Source organism: Sus scrofa, chromosome 11, assembly GCF_000003025.6.
Source record: "Sus scrofa isolate TJ Tabasco breed Duroc chromosome 11, Sscrofa11.1, whole genome shotgun sequence".
In the NCBI taxonomy this organism is placed as follows: Eukaryota; Metazoa; Chordata; class Mammalia; order Artiodactyla; family Suidae; genus Sus; species Sus scrofa.
The window spans coordinates 47,819,689-47,844,285 of record NC_010453.5 but is presented as its reverse complement, the minus strand read 5'-3'; the positions used below and the strand labels follow the sequence as shown (position 1 = coordinate 47,844,285).

The window sequence follows — 24,597 nt, the reverse complement described above, 5'->3', positions numbered from 1 at the left end:
CCTTGGCTCCAATTCAACCCCTAGCCTGGTAACTTCCATATGCCACAGGAGCAGCCCTAGAAAAGACTGAAAAAAAAAAAAAAAAAAAAAAAGAATTATTTTAGTAGTAAATCAACATTAGGTTTATCTTAATTATCAAAAATGATGCCTGAGAGAAAACAGACTTGTGGTTGTCAAGGGGGGAGGGGAGCAGGGGAGGGATGGAGTGGGAGTCAGGGTTAGCAGATGCAAACTATTACATTTAGAATGGATAACATAAAGGTCCTGCCGTATAGCACTGGGAACTATATTTAATGTCCTGTGATTAAACCACAATGAAAAAGAATATAAATAAAAAGAATGTGTGTGTATATATATATATAATATATATCTGCATGTATGACTGAATCACTTTGCTATACATCAGAAATTAACACAATACTGTAAATCCACTATACTGCAAATAAAAAGATTTCTTAAAAATGACGCCTGATAGTTTAAAGATGGATAGTAGACATTTATATTGATGAGCAAAAAAAGGCCAAAAGAGTCCACGTGACTTGTGTGAACACCAGAAAATGCCTGATATAAAAAGTAACCTACTGGCTTCCTGACTTCCAATACACAATGAAACCTACCCGATTTCATTGTCTTTTATATTTAGCAAAACAACTGTAACAAAAGAATAGTGGTTTTTTGAAACTCTTAAGAACTCAAAGGAAAATAAAATATCAGTGGTTTTTTGAAACTCAAGAACTCAAAGGAAAATAATCTATTGCAGATAGCAAAAGAAAAAAGAACTATGAAAATGTCAATTTCATAGTAAACTTAATAAATGACTTTAATGAATAAAGCTGATGATTTTAAAAAGGACACCATTAAAACTAAATTTTACCTGTTAGAAAAAAAGGAGCAGAGGAAATAAAAAGTCATATTACAAATGCATCATTAACCATAAAACTCCTAGAAGAGAATATAGGCAAAATATTCTCTGACATCAACCATACAAATGTTTTCTTCCGTTAGTCTCCTAAGGCAATAGAAATAAAAACAAAAATAAATGAACGGGACCTAATCAAACTTACAAGCTTTTGCACAATAAAGGAAACCATAAAAAAAATAACAAAAAGACAGCTTATGAAATTGGGAGAAAATAGTTGCAAATGATGCAACCAACAAGGGCTTATCTCCAAAATATAAAAACAACTCAACAGCAAAAAAAAAAAAAAAAAAAAATCAAAAATGGGCAGAAGACCTAAATAGACATTTCTCCTAAGAAGACACACAGATGGCCAGTAGGCACATGAAAACATGCTCAACAGCACTAATTATTAGAGAAATGGAAATTAAAACTACAATGAGTTACCACCACACACTGGTCAGAATGGCAGTTAATTAATAAGTCTACAATAACAAATGCTAGAAAGGGTGTAGAGAAAAGATAACCCTTCTTCACTGCTGGGAATGTAAAATGGTACAACCACTATGGAAAACAGTATAGAGGCTCCTCAGAAAACTAAATATAGAACTACCAGGAGTTCTTGTTGTGGTGCAGTGGAAACGAATCCGACTAGGAACCATGAGGTTGCAGGTTCAATCCCTGGGCTCGCTCAGTGGGTTAAGGATCCGGTGTTGCAGTGAGCTGTGGTGCAGGTCACAGACGTGGCTCAGATCTGGCGTTGCAGTGGCATAGGCTCGAAGCTGCAGCTCTGATTAGACGCCTAGCCTGGGAACCTCCATGTGCGACAGGGTGTGGCCCTAAAGAAAAAAAAGACAAAACAAAACAAAACACAGAGTTCCCACTGTGGTTCAGTGGTTAACGAATCCGACTAGGAACCATGAGGTTTCGGGTTCGGTCCCTGACCCTGCTCAATGGGTTAAGGATCCAGCGTTGCTGTGAGCTGTGGGGTAGGTTGCAGACGCGGCTCGGATCCCGAGTTGCTGTGGCTCTGGTGTAGGCCGGCGGCTACAGCTCCGATTCAACCCCTAGCCTGGGAACTGGGAACCTTCATATGCCGCGGGAGCGGCCCGAGAAATGGTAAAAAAACAGAAAAAAAAAACAAAAAAAAGAACTACCATATGATCCAGCAATTCCACCCCTGGGCATATATCTGGACAAAACTACAATTCAAAGATATGTGCACCCCATGTTCACTGCAGCACCATTCACAATAGCCAAGACATAGAAACAACTTAAATGTCCTTCAACAGATGAATGGGTTACAACAATGTGGTATGTATATACAATGGAATACCACTCAGCCATCAAAGAGAATGAAATCATGTCATCTGAAGCAACATGGATGCAACTAGAGATTCTCATACTAAGTGAAGCAAGTCAGAAAGAGAAAGACAAATGCCATATGACATCACTTATATGTCGAATCTAAAACATGGCACAAATGAATCTACCTACAAAACAGAAACAGACTCACAGACATAGAGAAAACAAACTTGTGGTTGCCAACAGGGAGGGAGGAGGGAGTAAAATGGACTGGGAGCTTGGGGTGAGCAGATGCAAACGATTACATTTAGAATGGATAAGCAACAGGTCCTACTGTTCAGCACACGTAACTATATCCAGTCTCATGGGATAGACCACGATGGAAGATACTATACAAAGAGAAATGCACATATATGCATGACTATGTCACTCTGCTGTACAGCAGAAATAGGCACAACGTTGTAAATCAACTGTACTTTAATTTTTTTAAAAAGGTGAAAAAAATGCATCACTCTGCCTTACCTCAAGAACACATTGCAGTATCTACTGGTCTAAACATTATCTGAGATTCAAAAACAAAGAGATGCCTTGGGCATTTCTTCCTGAAGAACAATCACATGCACTTAGATCAGCAAATGAGCTCTTGCAAAACCAATAGAAACCATGCTGTATTACATAAACAGTGTTATTCATCTCCCAGTCAGTTGTGTAAAACAAGACCTTCCTGATTAAAGGGCTACTTTCCACTTCTCTCCATTTCTTTACCTGTGGAAGAAACTCTACTTAATAATAACATGGCTGGTCAAAAACAAGGTCCTAGATATATTTAATAAGAAATATAACTGAATTTTAAAACTTTTCTTGGCAGAATGTGCTCCACATCTATTAGGTTCATCGAGTCACATGCTCTCTAACAGTCCAGGGCCACAGAAATCAATGGACTCCTCTACCTAATACCTTTTCTTCAGCTGATTCCTATTCATGATTCCAGACTTTAATAAAGTCCAACGAAGTATTACAAACAACTTCCTTCGCCCTTTTCCACTTTCTCTGAAATTCTTAGTCTGTGCCCTCCTCAATATTTAATTCTACCTAGAAACCAAGAGGCCTAAAACTGACTGCAAACCCAAGGGAAGGAACTGTGTCTTATTAATCTTTTTAACCCCATTGCCTAGCAGTGTGGCTAACCAAACCAGAGACCATTCAAGTTATATTTGTTGAACTTGCAACAAATTTACTGCATTTGTTAAAGACGGTGTTTCTTCTATTGTAATAGATGATCTGGCCATCTGTATGTCTACAAGTCTCTGTTATGTTTATAATAAGTATTCAATAGATATCTGTTCTTATTTGTGCGAAGTTAAAGAGGCAGTAAAGATTCATTTGGCTTCTAATCTAAAATGGGGCATTTATTTTATCAATTCCAAATATTTCCTACACAGAACTGAAAGCCCTAAAAGGCATACTATTAGGCCAAAGTACCATAAATCCTGATAAAAGATTTAAATTTACTTCATTTTATAAGCTTCCAAAAGCCATACTGCTATGATGTTATAAAACAAGATGTACACATAACAGAGTAATTTTCACACCTGCGCTGCAAACTGAAAATAACAGTTCAACGTTTTAGTGAAAAAACAGTCTGGACAAAATTGGTAAATTATCTTGAAGCTGTAAACTTATTCCACGTCAACCAAAGCTAAAGAGTATAAAAATTAGCAACCAAAGGCAGCAACTATTAGCGGTGATTAGCATCAAACCAAGGACACAATCAATGATTAAATAACAGATTAAGTAAAATATAAAAATGATTAAAATTTAACTGAAATCATACTTTCCCTGACTTTTTACTCACATTGCCAATCAACTAAGATTGGTAAAAAGAAGTTCAATTCAATTAATATCTATTAAGTACAGCAATGCAACCTGATGCAGCCTTTGACGCCTGATTAGTAAGAGTCAGATGCACAAAGGAAGTGATCATATGAATAGAAAGAATAAGAAAGCAGCTATTACTAGTAACTACGTCTGGGAAGTGGAGAAAAGGTGAAGAAAAGGGTCTTCAAATTTGATCTCTCACTTTTTTTTTAAATTATGAAGCTATCTTACTTTTATAAATTAAAAGCAAAGGAAACTACCTGTATGCATGATGATCATAATGAAATAGAAAGATTAAAAAGAAATTCTCTAAAACATTAACAGCAGTTGGCTTGGATCATGGGAACTCAACTTTTTACCTTCCAGTATTTTACAAAAAGTGTTATTTTTGGACTGTTATGGTTCAGTGGTAACAAACCCAACTAGCATCCATCAGGATGTGGGTTCGATCCCTGGCCTTCCTCAGTGGCTTAAGGATACGACATTGCCACAAGCTGCAGTATAGGTCACAGGCATGGCTTGCATCGGCGTTGCTGTGGCTGTGGTGTAGAGCTGGCAGGTGCAGCTCCAATTCAACCCCTAACCTGGGAACTTCCATATGCCACAAGTGTGGCCCTAAAAAAGCAAAAAAAAAAAAAAAAAGAAAGAAAGAAAGAAAGGTGTTATTTTTATAATAGTTAGATGTAGTTGCTGAGATAGAAATCTACAGAATTGATATTCACATATTTTGTTTAAATTTACAAAACAGGGAGAAAACAAGATAACAATTTTAAAATTATTCCAAAAAAACTTTCCAGACTACTCACAAAGTATTCTATACAGTATACGGATTTGCAAAGCCATCTCTACACAATGACGAGCATCCTATTTGCATCAAGCATGATGAAGGGATTCATAAGCTCTAATATCAGTCTTCTGGCTTTTTTTTTAAGAATTTATTTTTTTATTATTTTATGATTTTTATTTTTTCCATTATAGTTGATAGTCTTCTGGCTTTTTTTGAACACTGGGTCATAAAATAATAAAAAAATCTAACTTAACTCACTGAATTTTCGTAATGCCACTAAAGTCTGGCCTGCTGAGAAAAATAATTAGTAAATTAGAACATATGCCCATCAAAGATCCCCGCTTAACTAATCCTTTTTATTCAATGGTCCAAAGATAAAATTTCCACCAAATACAAAATATTTTAAGTTATTTAAAAAAAAAAAAAAAAAAAAAGATGGAGTTCCCATCGTGGTGCAGTGGAAACGAATCCGACTAGGAACCATGAGGTTGCAGGTTCAATCCCCGGCCTCACTCAGTGGCGTTAAGGATCCAGCATTGCCACGAGCTGTGGTGTAGGTTGCAGACGCAGCTCAGGCTCTGCATTGCTGTGGCTGTGGTGCAGGCTGGCAGGTGCAGTTCTGATTTGCCCCTAGCCTGGGAACCTCCACATGCTGGGGGTGTGGCCCTAAAAAGCAAAAAAAAAAAAAAAAAAAAATTATTCGTAAACGCTTTTAAAGAGTATCATGTATCAGAAACTATGCTAGGAGCTTTAACACACTTCACCTTTACTGCAACTGGCAAGGGAGGTTTTATTACATCCTTTCACCAGTGAGGAAACTGAGCCTGGGAGGTTCTGTGACTTTTCAAGGTCAGGTCGCTAGAACCCACATGCAAAGCTCAGGCTGCTCTGGGACCTGTTTACTTGCCTCCCGCTGCTTGAGGTATCGTTTTGTACCTTGCTCACTAACTTGAGCCACAGAGTTCTCAAAATATCAGCGACCATCTCTTTCCATCGGGTTTCTGCACGCAAACTGGACTTCTATCTCAAAAACAGTTAGCCTCTCCCTCTTGTTTTTAATGAATTCCTCCTCATTCTTTAGGTGACAGTCGGTTAACAAAAAAAAATCTAACATCTGATTAATTTTAAAAATGGAAAAATAAAATCTACCTTCCTTTCAAATTTGTTCTAAAGCCACTTGCTCTGGTCTTTAATATCCTCCTCAGGACAGCAAGTCTCTGCCTTGTTACTACTTTACTAACGATTTGGGTTATTACAGCAATCATAATTACCTAGTAATTGTCTGATATTATACTAGTAGTAATAACTGCTAGATGCAGAACTAGGAGAATAACTGACAGTTAAATGAGAAAACAATGGCTCCTAAAGTAGGGAAACTAGTAAAATGAATTTTATTTATTTATTTTCTTTTTAGGGCCGAACCCAAGGCATATGGAGGTTCCCAGGCTAGGGGTCAAATCGGAGCTGCAGCTCCCGGCCTACACCACAGTCACAGCAACGCTGGATCCGAGCCAGTCTGTGAGCTACACCACAGCTCATAGCAACACCGGATCCTTAACCCACCAAGCCTGGTGCTGGGGAATCAAACCCACATCTTCACTGACACAATGCTGGGTTCTTAACCCAGTGAACCGCAATGGGAACTCTGCAAAATCAATTTTAATAGATATTTAGCAAACAAACAAAAATGAAAGTATGTAAGTACAGAATGGCAAAATACTGAAAACATTTGACGTAGCTACCAAGAAAAAGAGTTTACTTAATAATATGGACTGACTACACAATTGTCAACATGAGTGATGCCATGCCGATCTGCTTTAAAAGCTGTGTTACTCAGGATAATGTAGTAATGCACTATTTCAACATAGATTATTCAGAGTGGAATATGATATCAGCTCTGGGAGGCCTATTTTATGAAGGATGATGGCAAACAGAAGCTGGCTCAAAGAAAGGTGACCAGGAGTAATAAGGTTTTGGAAGACATCACCGCTGGAGAATCTGGGCAAGTTCCGAGAAGACTTAAATTGTTATAATCCTTTTCCATAGATATTTTTAGTAATATCATGAAAGAGCAATTAGATTTACTCTGTGTGGTTTCAATGGGAAGATACAGACAACTGAAGGAAGTTCCAGAAAAGCAGACTATGTTTCCATAAAAAGAAATATAAATATAATTACTCTATATTATTACATATTTTTCTAATTATAATTAAAAAATCCTAAACCACTTTATGAAATAGAAGACTTCTCACTGAAATATTCAAGCAAAAGATCCATGACCACATTAAAGATAATTTTAAGAAAGATTTTCTGGAGCATGATGCAGCTATATAAAATTTATTCAGGAGTTCCCTGGTGGCACACTAGGTTAAGGGTCCAGCATTTTCACTAAGGTGGCGTGGGTTCACTGCATGGCCTGGGAACTTCTGTGTGCCACAGCCGCAGCCAAAAAAAAAAAAAAAATTCCTTCTTCTACTCAATAACATTTGTTGGGAGCCCCCATGAAGCAGGCACCATTCTCAGTACTTCAGACATGTCCTAGCTCTCAGAGAGCTTACATTCTAGTGGTAGGAAACACCCAATAAACAAGTCAACACATAAACAAGATAACTTCACAAGATGGTTCAGTATTATAGAGAAAATAAGACAAGACATGATGTCGGTGTGGATTCAGGATGGGTGATTGGGGGAGGAAGGGACAGCAGTTTCGTAACCATGGAAAGACTCACTGAGGAGGTAACTTCAAGTTAAGCATGAGTGACAAGAAAAAACCAGCCATGAAACAACCCAGATCAGAATGACTCAAGCGAAGGATGGGCTGGTGCAAAGATTGCAGCCCAGCATATGTGCAAGAGAGATACACAGTACCTCCCCATTAGGCCACAGTAAGCCGCCTGAATTGTATGTTAAGAACAAGCAGCAGACCATCATTTTGTGTTTGGAGAGTTTTAAGCAAGAAACCCAAGATGTGCCTTGCATTTTTATAAAACTGCCTTGGACGTATTTTGAGAATAGATTTTAGGGAGGTAAAGAAAAAAGCAGAAAAACTAGGTAGAAATCTATTGCAGCTGCCCAAACTAAGGATGATGGCGGCGTGGGATGCAGAGGTAGAAATGAAGAGAGCGGCCAGATTTGGGACAGATTCTGAAAGAAGGGTCTACCAGAGTCGCAGATCTACTGGATCTGAGAGATTAGGGAAAGAGAGGAACATCAAAAACAGCTAACTTCACACAGTTAGTGCTTTGTTCTACATACTGTTCTGCCTATTTTACATGTAATAATTTATTTAATCCTTATGATAATTTTACAAGATTAGGAGAGGTTATGAGAAACTAAGAAATGGAGGTACAATGAGGTTAGGTACCTGCCCAAGGTTTCAGAGCAGAGATTCAAACCCAAGAAATGAAATCAGTATAAGGATGGCCTCTCCAAATCAGCATATTTTTGAAGAGGAATCAATGACGCCAACTTGGGCACTGGATACATGGTGGTACCCTTAAAAGACTGGGGAAGTGGATTTGGAGGAGATGAGAGGATGTAAATCCAGATTTCTTTTTCAGCCAAGTTAAATTTGAGGTATCTAAAAAACAGCCAAAAGGAGATATCAAAGAGGTAGCTGAATATATGAGTTTCCAATTTCGTAGAGAAGTCAGGACTTGAAGAAACACAGAATCATATATGTGACAACTGACAGTGTTAATGCTATACAACAGAAAACATCAGTAGGGAGAGAACATACATAGAAAAGATTAGCAGTCTAGGGCAAAACTCTGAGGAATTCCTTAAAAATTGGAAGAAATTGGCAAAACTCCAGTCAGAGAGATAGGAGGAAAATCAGAATCATCGCAGAAGCCCAGAAATGATAATGTGTTCAGAGGGATGGAGTGGACTACTCTACCAAATGCTGCCAAGAGGTCAAGAAATATGGGACAGAAAAGTGAATGCTGCATCTGCCAAAGTGGTGATTAAACTTGACAAAAGTAGTTATTATGAAATGGTAAGGACAGAAGCAAACTAGATAGGACAGAATACAGAAGAAAAAAAAAAAAAAAACCTGCAGATAAGAAAGCAACAAGAGGAGTTCCTATTGAAGTGCAGTGGAAACCAATCCAACTAAGATCCATGAGGATGTGGATTTGATTCCTGGCCTCGCTCACTTGGTTAGGGATCGGGCATTGCTGTGAGCTGCAGTGTAGGTTGCAGACGCAGCTTGGATCCCATGTTGCTGTGGCTGTGGTGTAGACCAGCTGCTATAGCTTCAATTCAACCCCTAGCCTGGGAACCTCCATATGTCGCAGGTACAGCCTTAAAAAGCAAAAAAACAAACAAACAAAAAAAAAAACAGGAAGAAAAGAAGGGAGGATGAATGGAAGGAAGGAAGGAAGAAAGGAAGGGAGGAGGGAGAGAGGAGCAAGAGCATCTACGGACAATTCTTTGTGGAAAATTGACAAAGCGGGGAAACAGAGAGGAGATAGGAACCAGAGGAGGACAGGCTGAGGCGGGTGTTTTTCCCAAGCTGAGAAACACAAACTGACAGATGTTTCTCTATAGCAAGAGTCCATCGGATGACTTCTAATTCTTTTCCCAACACTTGAGCAGCTAAGCTAAATTCAACAGTTATGGTAAAATAAATTTCTTTTCCTTTGGACATTATACGTTATGCCAGAAAATATTGTGCCTCTTCAATAAAATCTAATTAGGAATATTCTTAGGGAATTTCCATATCAAAAACCAGTGGTCCTACAACACTACAATATTTAAAATTATATAATGTGGCTGTGCAATACTCATATCACAAACCATTATCAAGATGAAATCTAGTATGGTCATATAAAGAAATGCTATGATTGCTCATATCGAAAAATGCTCTTTTGGAAAAAAGGTTATAGGGAGCTCCCGTTGTGGCTCAGTGGTAATGAAGCTGACTAGTATCCATGACAATACAGGTTCAGTCCCTGGCCTCGCTCAGGGGATAAAGGATCTGGCATTGCTGCAAGCTGTGGTGTAGGTCACAGGTGTGACTCAGTTCTGGCAATGCTGTGGCTGTGGCCTAGGCCGGCACTGGCAGCTCTGATTCGACCCCTAGTCTGGGACCCTCCATATGCCACAGGTACAGCACTAAAAAAAAAAAGTTATAATTCCTAATATTTAATTATCTGTAACTTTCCATCAGCCTCAAGCTCCTATTATCCCCCTTATATGCATTTATAAGTAAAATAGAGCTTAAATTTTTTGGATAATGTTTTTCTATCATTTAACTGATTTTATTCAAAGTCAGTCCTATGTACAGTAAGACAAAATATCCTTAGAAGGGACTGACAGTATGTTAACCAACAAAAGAAATCACTATTTACCACATCCACTCAGACATATGCTTACTAGTTTTATCATCTAACCGTTAATAATGATCTCCATATACTAGACATGTGTTAGTCATTCTTATACAAACTAGGCATCATTAGAACATTAAACAGTATTTGCTCATACTGAGTACAGTAATAACACATGTAATTACCAAATGGTAACAGAAATCAAGATAAGTTAAAGGCCTATGATTCCATTAAATTGAGGAAATAAGAAAAGGTAGAGGGAGTTCCCAGCATGGCTCAGTGGTAACGAACCTGACTAGTATCCATGAGGATGTGGGCTCAATCCCTGGCCTCGCTCAGTGGGTTAAGGATCTGGCGTTGCCCTGTGGTGTGGGTCACAGACACGGGTTGGATCCCACATTGCTGCGGCTGTGGTACAGGCTGGCAGCCAAAGCTCCGATTAGACCCTATCCTGGGAACTTCACATGCCGCACGTGCAGCCCTAAAAAGACAAAAAAAGAGAAGGTAGAGATTCAGACTGTTGTTAAGATTAATCTGTGGCTTAATTTATTAATTTTCCAAATTCTAAGTGAGTTAATTAAATTTCTCTTCTCAGTTCTGTCACTAACAAAAAGAGAATAAAGAAGCAAGTGTAGGGAGTTCCCTTTGTGGGTCAGCAGTTAACAAACCCGAATCCATGAGGGCACAGGTTTGATCCCTGGCCTTGATCAGCCCGTTAAGGATCCGGCATTGCCGTGAGCTGTGCTGTAGATCACAGAGGAGGCTCAGACCCGGTGTTGCTGTGGCTGTAGTGTAGGCCGGCAGCTGTAGTTCCGATTACACCCCTAGCCTGGGAACTTCCATATGCTGCAGGAGTGGCCCTAAAAAGCAAAAAAAAAAAAAAAGAATTATGTGTAAAAACTTTGGTTAAACTAATCTCTTCTTAGATACTTGTCCTTTTAGTAAAGCACATTACTTCTTTAATAAATAAATTAAAAAAAAAAACTTAGCCACACCAAAGCTTGCCGGAAATAGAGTACAATCGTATACTAATAATATATTTTCTGTTTCTGACACCTCAGAATGGCCTCCTGTCACCGTTCAATTTAGTAGGTTTTCCCTCATGGTCTTCATCATTGCACCATTAATTTTCTCCACTGCACTTAAAGCAAATGCTAACTATGTGTTCACTTACATGTTTACTGCCTACCTTCCCACTGGATTGAAAAGCAGAAAAACCTAAATTTTTTCATCACCAAATATAACCAGCTTCTACTCAGATATGTGGCACTCCAAAAGGTGCCCCCCAAATATTATTTAGTTGATACGAATAAGTGAACGCGTTTTATAGTCTAGCAACATTTCTTAGGAACAAAGTCCAAGAGCAGCTGAATCACAGAATGTAAGTTTCCAATTATATAAGCTTACACCTTATTCAAATAAATAACAGTATGATCTAAAAAACAGTTGTGTTTTTCAGCCTGTTTATGCAGTAAATTACATGGACTGACCTTTGAACAACACACCAGCTTTGCAATACCAGGATAAACTGCTCTTAGTCATGATGTACTATCCTTTTTAGATATTGCTGCATTCTCTTTGCAAGTATTTTGTTGAGGATTTTTTACATCTATGTTCAAAAGGGATATTAGTCTGCAGTCTTTCTTATTATGGCTTGTCTGGTAATGCTGGCCATAATATGACTTAGGATGCGCTCTCTTCTTCTACATTTATGGTTGACATCACTTTTTCTTTAAATGACCATCTCAAGAGATGCAGAAAAGTCACTGAAGAAAATTCAACACTGATTTGTGATTAAAAATTCTCAGCAAACTTGGAAAAGAAGGGAACGTCTTTAACCTGATTAAAAAAAAATCTACCAAAACTCTACAACTAACATATCTAATGATGAAAGATCATATGCTTTCCTTCTAAGTTCTGGAACAAGACAAGGATGTCCTCTGTCTATCCCGCTCAATTCTGTATTAAGGTCCCAGTGCAATAAGAACATATAGGCTGAAAGGGGAGAAGTAAAATAGTCTATTCACAGAGAACATGATTGTCTACATAAAAAATCCCAAAGCATCTACCAAAAAAAGCCACTAGAATAAGCGAATTTAGCTCAGTAACAGGATACAAAGTTAACGTGTAAAAATAAGTTATACTTCTATATATAGAAATGGACAGCTAGAAACTGAAATTTTAAAACATTGTCATTTACACTAGCACCAAAAATCACTATACTTAGGTATAAAGCCAAAAAATGTACAAGATCAACATTTTAAAACACGACCAGCATTGAAAGAAATCAAAGACCCAAGTAAATGATGAGATGTACTACCTTTATGATAGATTGCAAGAATCAATACTTTTAAAATGTTAATTTTCCCCAAAATATATCTATAGACCCAGGTCAACACTCACCATCAATATTACAGCAGAATCTCTGGTATAAGCTGACAAGCTGATTTTAAAATTTATATGAGGAGTTCCCAACATGGCACAGCGGAAACAAATCCGACTAGGAACCATGAAGTTGCAGGTTCGATCCCTGGCCTCGATCAGTGGATTAAGGATCTGGTGTTGCCGTGAGCTATGGTGTAGGTCGCATAAGCAGCTCAGATGGTGGTTGCTATGGCTGTGGCATAGGCTGGCAGCTACAGCTCTGATTAGACCCCTAGCCTGGGAACCTCCATATGCCACAGGTGTGGCCCTACAAAAAGACCAAAAAAATAAATAAAATTTATATGAAAAAGCAAAAAACTAAAATAGCCTAAATGTCTTTGAAAGGGAATGATGTTTGAGGATTATTACTATTTAAAATCAAGACTTGGGGAGTTCCCGTCGTGGCGCAGTGGTTAACGAATCCGACTAGGAACCATGAGGTTGCGGGCTCGGTACCTGCCCTTGCTCAGTGGGTTAACCATCCGGCGTTGCCATGAGCTGTGGTGTAGGTTGCAGATGCGGCTCAGATCCCACGTTGCTGTGGCTCTGGCCTGGGCCAGTGGCTACAGCTCCGATTGGACCCCTAGCCTGGGAACCTCCATATGCCGAGGGAGCGGCCCGAGAAATAGCAAAAAAAGACAAAAAAAAAAAAAAAAAGACAAAAGAAAATACCACCTACTTGTATGAACCACCCAGGTAGAGACTCCCCTCTAGAATCTTCAAGCATCATGGACACAAATAAATGTGAAAAAAAATAAAAATAAAATAAAATAAAATCAAGACTTGGAGTTCCCGTCGTGGTTCAGTGATTAACGAATCCGACTAGGAACCATGAGGTTTCGGGTTCGATCCCTGGCCTTGCTCAGTGGGTTAAGGATTCGGCATTGCCCTGAGCTGTGGTGTAGGTTGCAGATGCAGCTTGGATCCTGTGTTGCTGTGGCTCTGGCGCATAGGCCAGCGGCTACAGCTCTGATTAGACCCCTAGCCTGGAACCTCCATGTGCCATGGGAGTGGCCCTAGAAAAGGCAAAAAGACCCAAAAAAAAGAAAAAAAAAATCAAGACTTAGTATAAAACTACAGTAATCAAAACAAACACATAGATCGTGGAACAGAACAGAATTCAGATATATGGTAAATTGATTTTCACTGAAGGTATAAAAAAATTTGAGGATTAGGTCTAAGAGAAATACGCTTCTTTCCTATGGCACTAAATCATAATTGCAAATACTGACTTCTTCGGTCTGAAGTTTTTCTTTACAAGGTGTAAAAAATGTTTTAGGAAAAACATGAACAGCAAACATCAAAGGGAGTAAAAAAAAAGAAAGAAAATTAATGATAGGAAATGACATTTTAATAATAACATAGAAGACATATGCTAGGTTCCAAGCTTTGTACCTATCTAGATTACTAAAAAGACAAGAGGGAATAATCATTTCAAAAGCATATAATAAACCTGAATGAAAAAAAAGGGTTTGCCGACATTAAGATAAAGCATTTCTACCTACTTTCTTTACATATGGAATTTTCTACAAGTTTTTAAAACCAAGACCAATGAGGTACACGATGAATAATTATTCCTTTGTGATGAGAAGGAAGATGGGGGGAGGGGTAGTATATCCCATGATAAATGAACAGAGCAGTAAAAAGTATACCAGCTGTTGAGAACGAAAAACAGGATAAAACAAATACCTCTGCACAAATAAAAAGTTTATACCTAGTAGCACTTATAGCCCTTTTAGCCGGGTGTCTGGGAGATGGTCCCTCTTCCCGCCCCATCCTGAATCTCCAATACCCAAAGGAACTTAAAGGGCTGCAGGTGACAAAGGATGACATAGGTAGGAACTGAGCCTGCCTATGGTATAAAAACTAGATTCCAATTTTAAGAGACAGGAAGAGAAAAGGGGCGTGGCGGGGAAGAGAAGTGACTTGATGGGGCAAGAGAAGATGATTTCATGGTGCAGGCAAATTACAAGGACTGGGTGGGCGAGTTTACAAAGCTTGGAGTCAGGTACTGTAGGCAAATTAGTCACCTAGAAGGTAAAGGGGTGGGACAACTATGCATATGGCACTACCAGGAGGCAAAACGAGGAGGAATAGGAATAGAGGGTGAACGTCTCTCAAACCTCTGACCCCCAAATCCCAGTAAATATGATGACCGGGGAATGGGACCAGAGGAGGGGCTGAAGCAGCTGGGAGCATCCCCAGGACCCAGGTGGGAGGAAGGCGGCCTTAAAAAGGCACGCCCGCTGGAGACAGAGCAAGAGGGGCCCTCACAGAGTTAAATCTCAGACTCCTGAGGAGGGCAGGGGTGTACGCAGCCAGGGAGGGCTCCCAGGTCCCGAGCGACAAGACACCTCACTCACCTGGTTGGTGACCTGAAAACGAAACAGAGAACATGATTTAGCGACAAATTGCCCGGGACTGGCTGCGGCAACCCAGTCTCCTCCGCTCCTGCCCACGGCCTCAGGCCGAGATCTTAGCCTGCTCACCTCGGGATTGGCCTCCAGCGGCAGCCAGCGCTGACCCTCCATGGCCGCTCCGCCCGGCCCCTCTCCTGCTCTGACAGCCGTGGCCGCGGCTTCCGCCCCCGCGCGCCCTGACCTGGAACCGTCCAACCCTGCGCCTCCCGGGAGGGGGGTCGAGAGACGAAAAAAAGTTTAACAACACTCTAGCTCCTTTCTCGTTCCCTGCAGAACCACAAGTCTAGTTTTCGACTTGAAGGTAAGATAAGATCGGAGAGGAATAGAATAGGATCCAACTTCCTATTGCAGAATGGAAAAGACTCTGGAATCCACTCCCCGCTCCTCTCATGCTTGGACTCTTCCGAGCTAAACAGAGCGCTCCCGTGCCACGCATGCGCCAAGCGTGGGTCTGGGACCGCGTGCTGGCCGGCGCCCTCCCTTCCCTGCAGCGACAGCCGGAGGCGCTAGAGGGCGCGCCGCTGAGTCCTAGACATCGAGGGAGGGACCAGGGCGCTGCCTATTCCTAAGCCCCAAAGCCAGAGGACCCCGGCGGCATGTTCAGAATCTCTTTTGCCCGGGTGCAGAAATGATGTGTTGGCCTTGTCTGCTATTGCAGAGTGGAGGACATTTCTGTATACCTACACAGTTACGTTTGACAAAAAAAGTACCTGTTATGAATCAGACGCTGTTCTCAGTGTTGGGTACACAAAGCTGAGCTCAGGAGAAGTAAGACGAGGTGGACAAAAGAACGGAGAATCGCGATAAAGTGATACGAGTTTGATAGTGGTAATAGTGGTAACATGAGGTGTGGGGAAACAGCGAAGAGCAGCTAAAGGGGGAAGGGAATGTCCAGAAGGCTTCCTGGAGGAGGTGGACAGCTGGCGGGAGTCCTCGAAAGAGAAGACTTAGCCCATAGAGAGGCTCTGAAGAAGGGAAAGTGTGCCTTGCGGCGGCAGAGCCTGGAAGGCTGAAGGGCAGTGCTTAGAGATGATGCTGGAGAGATAAGAAGGGACAAATCCGTCAAGACATCTGGGCTTCGTCCTGAGAACAGTGGGGAACCGCTGAAGGATTTTCATCTCCTCCTCCAGACTGGAATTCCACGAAGTCTGCAGCAAGGTCTTTTTTTATTTCTTCCCCCAGCTTAACCCAGTGCCTGATATGTCATAATGCTCAGTAAATATTTGAAGACTGAATGGAATAATCAGATATGCAGAAGCACCATTTGTCAATAATCTGGAAATTTTGTGAGAGTGAAATGATGAGAAATTTAAGGCAGTAGCCCTGGAGATGATTAAAGAAATCCTGTTTGCTGGAGTTCCAGGCTCAGTGGTAATGAACCTGACTAGTATCATGAGGATGTTGGTTTGATCCCTGGCCTTAGTGGGTTAAGGATCTGGCATTGCTGTGAGCTGCAGTGTAGGTCGAAGACCTGGCTTGGATTTCTCATCGCTGTGGCTGTGGCGTAGGCCGGAAGCTGCAGCTCTGATTCCTAGTTTGGGAATTTCAATATGTGAGGGTGCCGCCCAAAAAAAGGACAAAAAAAAAAAAAAAAAAAAAAAGTCCTGTTTAAAAAGGGTGTCCCTCTGCTCGGTTATCAATGATGACTCCGGAGATTTGACCTGGGATTGAGTGCATCTTACTGCTCTGCTGCAAAGAGAGAGAATGAGGGGAGGGAAGGAGACAAAGATAATTATACTGTTTCCCTTTCTTGGGGGAACTTCCAACTCTCCCACTCATATTCTTCTGCCCACTGTTCAACTTCCAAGGGATTTCCTATGCTCTTTCTCCTTATCTACCTGATAGATTGTTGCTATACCCACCCAACTGTGAGTTGGTCCAGCTCATCATATCATTGGCAGCCATTGTTGCGTAATCACTTGAGTTTCATAGCAGGGCTCTTAGTGATGTGCCAGGGGCTGTTTTTCAAACGAATTGCTATCAGAGGAATGGCGTTGCTCCAGAACCCTGAGGTCCTGCACTGTGACTCTCCTGTTGGGGCTTGCCTAGGCTCCACATGGCATGGAGCTCTCTAGAACCATTGGATCTGCTGAGACCCAGGGCCAAACAGAAGGCGCTTGTATTCAAGCATGGACTTGCTGCAGGGAGTCTCTCACTCAGGGAGACCCCCTGAGACCGGTAGCCACCCCATCACCCAATAAATGTGTTGTAGCTGTATTCCCAAATGTGGCTGCCTCCAAAAGCCAAGAGACCTGCCAAGTGCTCTGCCTCTTACCTATTAGTAGAAACTGCAGGTGCGATAGGTTATCCTTACCTTAGAGAGGTTATCCCGTTATGCTCCAGATCTTTGGACCCATAAAAACTATGAATGGAGTAGGCCTCTGATGTTTGTAGGGTTTAACTTCCAGTCTTTGGGATGCATGTACCCACCATGGTATGAGGCCAGTACTTCTTAAACTTGAATATGCATACAAATACCTGGGGAATCTGAAATGTAGATTTTGATTCAATAAGTCAAGGAAGGAGGCCAAGATTCTACATTATTGGCCCCCATGGTTTTTTTGGGGGGTGGGGTTTTTAAATTTTTAATTGAAATATATTTGATTTACAGTGCTGTGCTAGTTTCTGGTGTCCAGCAAAGTGAGATTTATATATATATATATATTTTAAATCTTTATATCATTTGCCATATAAAATTGAAGTTTTTTTCCATTAAGGCTCAAAGCAGGATCAATCCTCATTATTTATGGATTCTGCGTTTACCTACTTGTAAGTAATGTTTATTTGTAACCCCCAAATCAGTGTTCCTGTGCTTTCATTTTTTTAATTTTATTTTATTTTTTTTTTTTGGTCTTTTTTTTTTTTTTTGCCATTTCTTGGGCCGCTTCCGCGGCATATGGAGGTTCCCAGGCTAGGGGTCGAATCAGAGCTGTAGCTGCCAGCCTACGCCAGAACCACAGCAACGCAGGATCCGAGCCGCGTCTGCAACCTACACCACAGCTCACGGCAACGCCGGATCGTTAACCCACTAGGATTCGTTAACCACTGCGCCACGACGGGAACTCCTCCTGTGCTTTCAAAGTCATTCACAGACATGTACAGAGTGGCAACAAATTTGAGTTCCCAGCTGAGGTCTAGCAAGGCCATGTCAGCCTTCTTTTTTCAGGTATTACCCTGGGAAAAAATAGAGTTCTTTCTGCAGTCTATTTAGTGCCACTTTTTTTTTTTTTTTCATTTTTGTGACTTTTACTGGTGATTTCACTGTATAAAATGACCCCAGGCCTTGTGCTCATGTGCTGCTTGGTGTTCCTAAGCCCAGGAAGGCTGTCATGTGCCTTATAGAGAAAATAAGGTAAGTTACATTAGGTAAGTTCATTCAAGCATCAGCTGTGGTGCTGTTAGCCCTGGGACAGTGTCAATGAATCAACAATATATATTAAATGTGGTGACTTTAAACAAAAATACACATAAAAAATGCATTGATCTGTTGAGGAAGATGTAACCAGAGGCTCACGGGAACCTAACCTAGTCCCCCTAGGAGCAGTGGTTCAGTATGTACTCATTCAGTGTTCATGGTAACTTTATGATGAGAATTAATTGTATATTTCCCCACTCTGATGTTGAGTTCAGCCACATGATTTGTTTTGGTCCATAACATGGGGTAGAAATAATGCTGTGCCAGCTCCAAGACCAGACCTGAATAAGTTTGAGCCCATCCTCCACTGGCCATCCAATTGCTCACCCCTAAGACACATGAGCTAACTAAATGTTTCCTTGTAGTATGACATTAGGAATTGGGGTAGGGGAAGATTTTTACACAGCAACACCAATTGCTATATCGGCTCAAAAATGTTCATAAATTCAAATCACAGCTGCCCCCAATTCTAATAACCAAATAAAAATGGGTAGTTGTACTGCCAGAAAAATGTTATTTCCTACATGACAAAACTTGGTTTCATTTTTTTCAGCACCTGTTGAAAGTTCAGCAGCTTCTATTCATTCAAACATGTCAGGAAATTTTTGACAAATTGATATTTTTTTCTTTTTTTTTGGATGGCCACACCTAAGCATATGGAAGTTCTCGGGCTGCTGGACTAGGGTTTGAATTTGAACTTCAGCTGCAGGCCTACACCACAGCCATGGCAACACGAGATTCAAGCCACATCTTCAGCTTACTCTGCAGCCTGGGGCAATATCAGATCCTTAATCTGCTCAGTGAGGCCAAGGATCAAACCCACATGCTCTTGGACACCATGTTGGGTTCTTAATCCACTGGGCCACAATGGGAATTCCAGACATTTGATGTCTTAACAAAAGTACTTGAGCCTCAAAAACTGCTCTGCCATTTTTATAAACTTCTTTCTTATATTTTGAGGGATCTGGCAATTTCCCCAAACTTGAAGTGAAATAAGAAACCCTTCTGTTTTACCTACTCAATTCTCTCCACCTGTTTAGGGATTGTAATTTGGTTGATTTGTAAGAAAACGGGGAATTATGGTCATTTTTCCAGTAGCTCATATTTGCTTTACTGATATGTTTACAACCTGCTGTTCTCTTTCCATGCCTAGTTCCATTCCTGCTAATTTTTTTTTTTTTTTTTTTTTTTTTTTTTTTGCCACATGGCCTGTGGAAGTTCCCAGGCCAGGTATTGAATCCTTAATCTTCGAGGCCACCAGGGAACTCTCCTTGGAACCTTTTGTAATGCTAAATCACAGCATAGTCCCCCTTTTAAAGACATTTCAAATGACATTTAAAGATAGTACAGATACAGCCTACAGTACTCATAACTCAGTCGAAGTGCTGAACAGCTATGACCAAGTTCATACACACACCTGCAAAAACAACAGAGTCACACTTGCTGGCACTCTAAGGAGCCATCTGATGCAACGTGCAGTGCAATATCTGAGGAGTTAAATGAGAAAAAGTACACATCTAACAACTGATGAAATTCGGTATTTGTACAACACCTGACTTAATCAAGTGAGGTTGTCATCACAGACATAACCAGCCCAGGAAATCTTCTAGGACAAAGCACAGCCTGGCTCTCCCTAAGGCTATGGGGGGAGGGGGTCAATTTCTCGACACACCTGTAATTCATTCATGTGACATGTGACACGACCATCATCATTCTCTGTCTTATTTATCTTGATAGGAATACGTCCAGCTGTCCTCATGCTGTCTGTGTAAGTCCCCTGTCATCTGCCTTCAGCCTGCATGGCATTGCCAAACAACCATCCTAAAACATAACCTTTTTTGCAATACTTAAGAATATATCAAAACTTAACGTAATTTGGCCTGTCTGTGGTACGGATGAAAAATTGTCCCCACCTGATCAGAAATCGTGACTACCATAATATTGCTATGTTCCTATAAGCCTGCACTTAACCTATTTAGGTCTCTCTCTCTTTTTTTCTTTTTAGGGCCACACCCATGGCATATGAAAGTTCCCAGGCTAGGGGTGGAATCGGAACCATAGCCACTGGCCTACACCACAGCCACAGCAACGCCAGATCCAAGCCGCATCTGTGACCTACAGCACAGCTCACAGCAATGCTGGATCCTTAACCCACTGAGCAAGGCCAGGGATCAAACCTGTGTCCTCATGGATGCTGGTCAGATTGGTTTCCACTGAGCCACGACAGAAACTCCAGGTGTCATTTTTAAAATGAGACTCTCTCTAAGTTCCCCGTAAGCCTAAGGTTAAAAACTATGTCTTGCAGTTTTCAGGCAAATGTGTGACTTGGCCAAGTGAAACGAAAGAAGAATGTGAGACAGTGACAAATTGTAATATGTAAAACCTATCTAAATGCATTGTCATTGAGTCTCTGATATAGCTTGTTTTATTTTCTTTGTTTTACCTTAAATATGTGGGTGGTAACTTGATAATGAGAATTAACTGTATATTTCCCCACTCCTTGACATTGAATTCAGCCATGTGTTTTTCGGTTTTGTTTTATTTTGTTGGCCACTCCGTGGGCATATGGAGCTCCTGGGCCAAGGATCAGATTGGAGCAGCAGTGGTGACCTATGCCGAAGCTGCAGCAATGCCAGATCCTTTGACACACTGTGCCTGGGCCGGGAATCGAACTGGAGTCCTGGAACTGCAGAGACATGTGACTTCTTCTGATCAATAAAATGGAGCAGAAATAATGGTATGCCCCAAATCTAAGCAACTGTATACTCTGCTTAAGGTCTAAAACTTCTCTGATGCTCAAATTAGTGATCATGCTTTTTCCTAGTTCTGCTCCTGCTGCCCACTGATCACCCCCCCCCACCAACACCACCACAACACACACAGACACACCCATGTTCTTAAATCACCCATATTCTCTTTATTTTTTTTTATTTTTTGCTTTTTAGGGCTGCACCCACGGCCTATGGAGGTTCCCAGGCTAGGAGTCCAACCGGAGCTACAGCTGCCGGCCTACACCACAGCCACAGCAACATAGGATCCTAGCTGCATGTGTGACCTACACCACAGTTCACAGAATGCCAGATCCTTAACCCACTGAGCGAAGTCAGGGATCGAACCCACAACCTTATGGTTCCTAGTCGGATTCGTTTCCACTGCGCCACAACAGAAACTCCTAATCACCCATATTCTTGAATAGCCTGGAGTACACAGGCAGCTGGAAAAGGATTTCAGCAGCTTCGCTGGGAGATGTGCATCCCGCTGGAGTGCTGGGACGTGAGATTGCAGCCTAAGAATTAAAACCAGAGTTGGAAGTTTTTACCAATTAGGTAGTGATACGGCTTAACATCCCTGAACTCCATTGTCTCAACTTTAGCATGAAGGCAATTTGTGATCTAGATAACTTACAGGCTTCTTCTGAGGCTGGAATATCATGACGATGATAACAAGAGCTAGTATTTATTGAGTACTTACCATGTCTAGGAACTTTGCTATGTGCTTTACATATGTGATCCCATTGAACTTTTAGTAAAGTTTTGTGAGACAAATAAATATTAATCACTTTTTTTTTTTTTTTTTTAGCTTTTCAGTGCCACACCTGTGTCATATGGAAGTTCCCAGGCTAGCGGTCAAATCAAAGCTGTAGCATCCGGCCATAGCCATAGCCATGGCAACGAGGGATCCAAGCCACATCTATGACTTACGCCACAACTCATGGCAATGCTGGATCCTGGACCCACTCACTGCCCAAGGCCAGGAATCGAACCTGCATCCTCATGGATGCTAGTCGGATTCACTTCTGCTGCACCACAGCAGGAACTCCCAATAGTTTCTTTTTTACAGATAGCTAGCTTTCTTGAAGTCACACAGCCAAGAGGTAAAAGAGGGATTTACATATTTATTTTTTGGCCACACTCACACAGCATGTGGAAGTTCCCAGACTAAGAATAGAACCTGAGCCACCGCTGCTACCTGCACTGCACCGCTGCAGTGACATTGATGGATCCTTAACCCACTGCTCCATAAAGGGACTCCAAAAGAGGGGTTTACCTATTTTATTTTTATTTATTTATTTATTTTTGCTTTTTAGGGCTGCACGCGTGGCATATGGAACGTCCCAGGCTAGGGGTCAAATTGGAGCTACAGCTGCCAATCTACACCACAGCCACAGTAACACAGGATCTGCGGTGAGTCTGAGGCCTATACCTCAACTCAGGGCAACGCCGGATCCCCAACCCACTGAGCGAGGCCAGGGATCAAACCTGTGTCCTCATGGATGCTAGTCGGTTTTGTTTCAACTGCACCACAGTGGGAACTCCTAAAAGAGGGATTTAGAATCAGGCCTATGTGACTATAAAGCTCCGAGCATTTCATGTTACCCTCCACCGTCCTAGCTGCCTGTTGCTGCTGGAAAAGTTACCACACACTTACTGGCTTAAAACAGCACAAATTTATTACTATCTGTCTGAAAGTCAGAAGTCTGAAATGTGTCTCACTGGGCCAAAATCAAGCTGTTGGTAGGACTGTGTTTCTTTTGGAAGCTCTATGGAAAAATCCTTTTTTTTCCTTTTCCAGCTTCTGGAAGACCTCGGCATTCCTTGGCTCTCCCCTTTCCATCTTCAAAGCCAGCAACGGTCCACTGAGTCTTTCTCATATCCTTTCTTCCTAACTTGTTGACTACCATCTTCCATATTTAGGATCCTATGATAACACTGGCCATCTCCGGGTAATCCAGCAACATTTCCTTAGGTCCACTGATGAGCAAACTTAACTCTTAATTCTCCCCTTGCCGTGTAATAGAATATTCACAAATTCTGGGAATTTGGGGGTTGACTGGGGACCATTTTTCTGCCTATTACATCCATTGATAATATAGTACAGTATACTACAGTATTGCATATGTGTTTAAGCCTGTGGAAGTTCCCGGGCCAGGGACTGAACCCATGCCACAGCAGTAACCAGACCTATAGCAGTGACAACACTGGATCCTTAACCCAATGAGCCACCAGGGAACTTCAAGGGACATCTTTGCTTTTGTTTCCCCAGCATCTTTTCATCCAAATTTTTTTTCACCTCTCTCACTTAACACCTTTGGCTGTTAGTGACTTTGCCAATGACACAGAGGGCTGTTACCACAGTGTCCTATTTTTCCATCAGACTTCCATAGGAAGGAAATAATTTGATTCACTTGGGGAGTATGTTTCCAAGCTACCTAATATTTTAACCAGATCCAGTAATCTTGAGTCAATGGCTACTTTTTGGCATAGATTCTGAGTGCTACGTTCCAAGCACAGTTCTAGGGACTTTACACACATTAACTATTGTAATTCTCCATCAATCCTATAAAAGTGTTTGTGGTGAACAGAATAGTAAAAGATGCCCCTGGGAATTCCCGTTGTGGCGCAGGAGAAACGAATCTGACTAGTACCCATGAAGACGGGGGTTCAGTCCCTGGCCTCACTAAGTGGGTCAGGGATCTGGCGTTGCCGTGAGCTGTGGTGTAGATCGAAGCTGCAAGCTCAGTTCTGGCATTGCTGTGGCTACGGTGTAGGCAGGCAGCTAGCTGCAGCTCCGATTTGACCCCTAGCCTGGGAACTTTCATATGCTGTGGGTGCGGCCCTAAGGAGAAAAAAAGATGCCTATCCCCTCAAAATTATTATCCCCCTTATTCGATCAAACAGTAATTTAGATACTGCTCTGCGTATGTAATTTAGGTTTCTTCCTGGATTACCTGGGTATGCCCCATCTAAACAGGGAATCTTCTCAAACTTGAGTGGTGAAAGAAAACAGAGGAGAGCTTATGCAGAAGGAGAGGCAGAGTGATTCAAAGTGTGGAGGACATGACCTGGCATTAATGGCTTTGAGGATGTTGGATGGGGGCCGCAAGTCAAGGAATGCAGATTATGTCCAGAAACTGAGAACCTCCATCCAAAAGCCAGCAAGGAAATGTGAACTGTATAGAATTGAGTCAGCTAGCAACTTGAAAGCAGATTCTCCTCCCGATGGGGAAACAATGGGGCCCTGACATTTTACCAGCGTAGTTCTAGATTGAAGATTGAGGCACTGTAACTAAATTTAACAAGTGGTTTTTGATTTGAATCTGGTCGTGACTAGGGCAGGGAACATTTTTAAAGAATATTATT

The 24,597-nt window shown here is 41.4% G+C and overlaps 1 protein-coding gene across 2 annotated transcripts in view; it reads right to left on the bottom strand.

Moving 5' to 3' along the window:
- The window catches only part of UCHL3 (ubiquitin C-terminal hydrolase L3), a 56,764-nt gene extending 41,515 nt beyond the window's left edge, over positions 1-15,249 (bottom strand). Inside the window, exons 1-2 of one of the 2 annotated variants that reach the window (XM_021065167.1) lie at positions 15,112-15,249; positions 14,986-14,997 (exon numbers count right to left, since the gene is read on the bottom strand). In XM_021065167.1, coding sequence (XP_020920826.1) covers positions 14,986-14,997; positions 15,112-15,153 — 54 coding nt within the window. In that variant the 5' untranslated portion in view covers positions 15,154-15,249. 2 annotated transcript variants of the gene reach the window in all.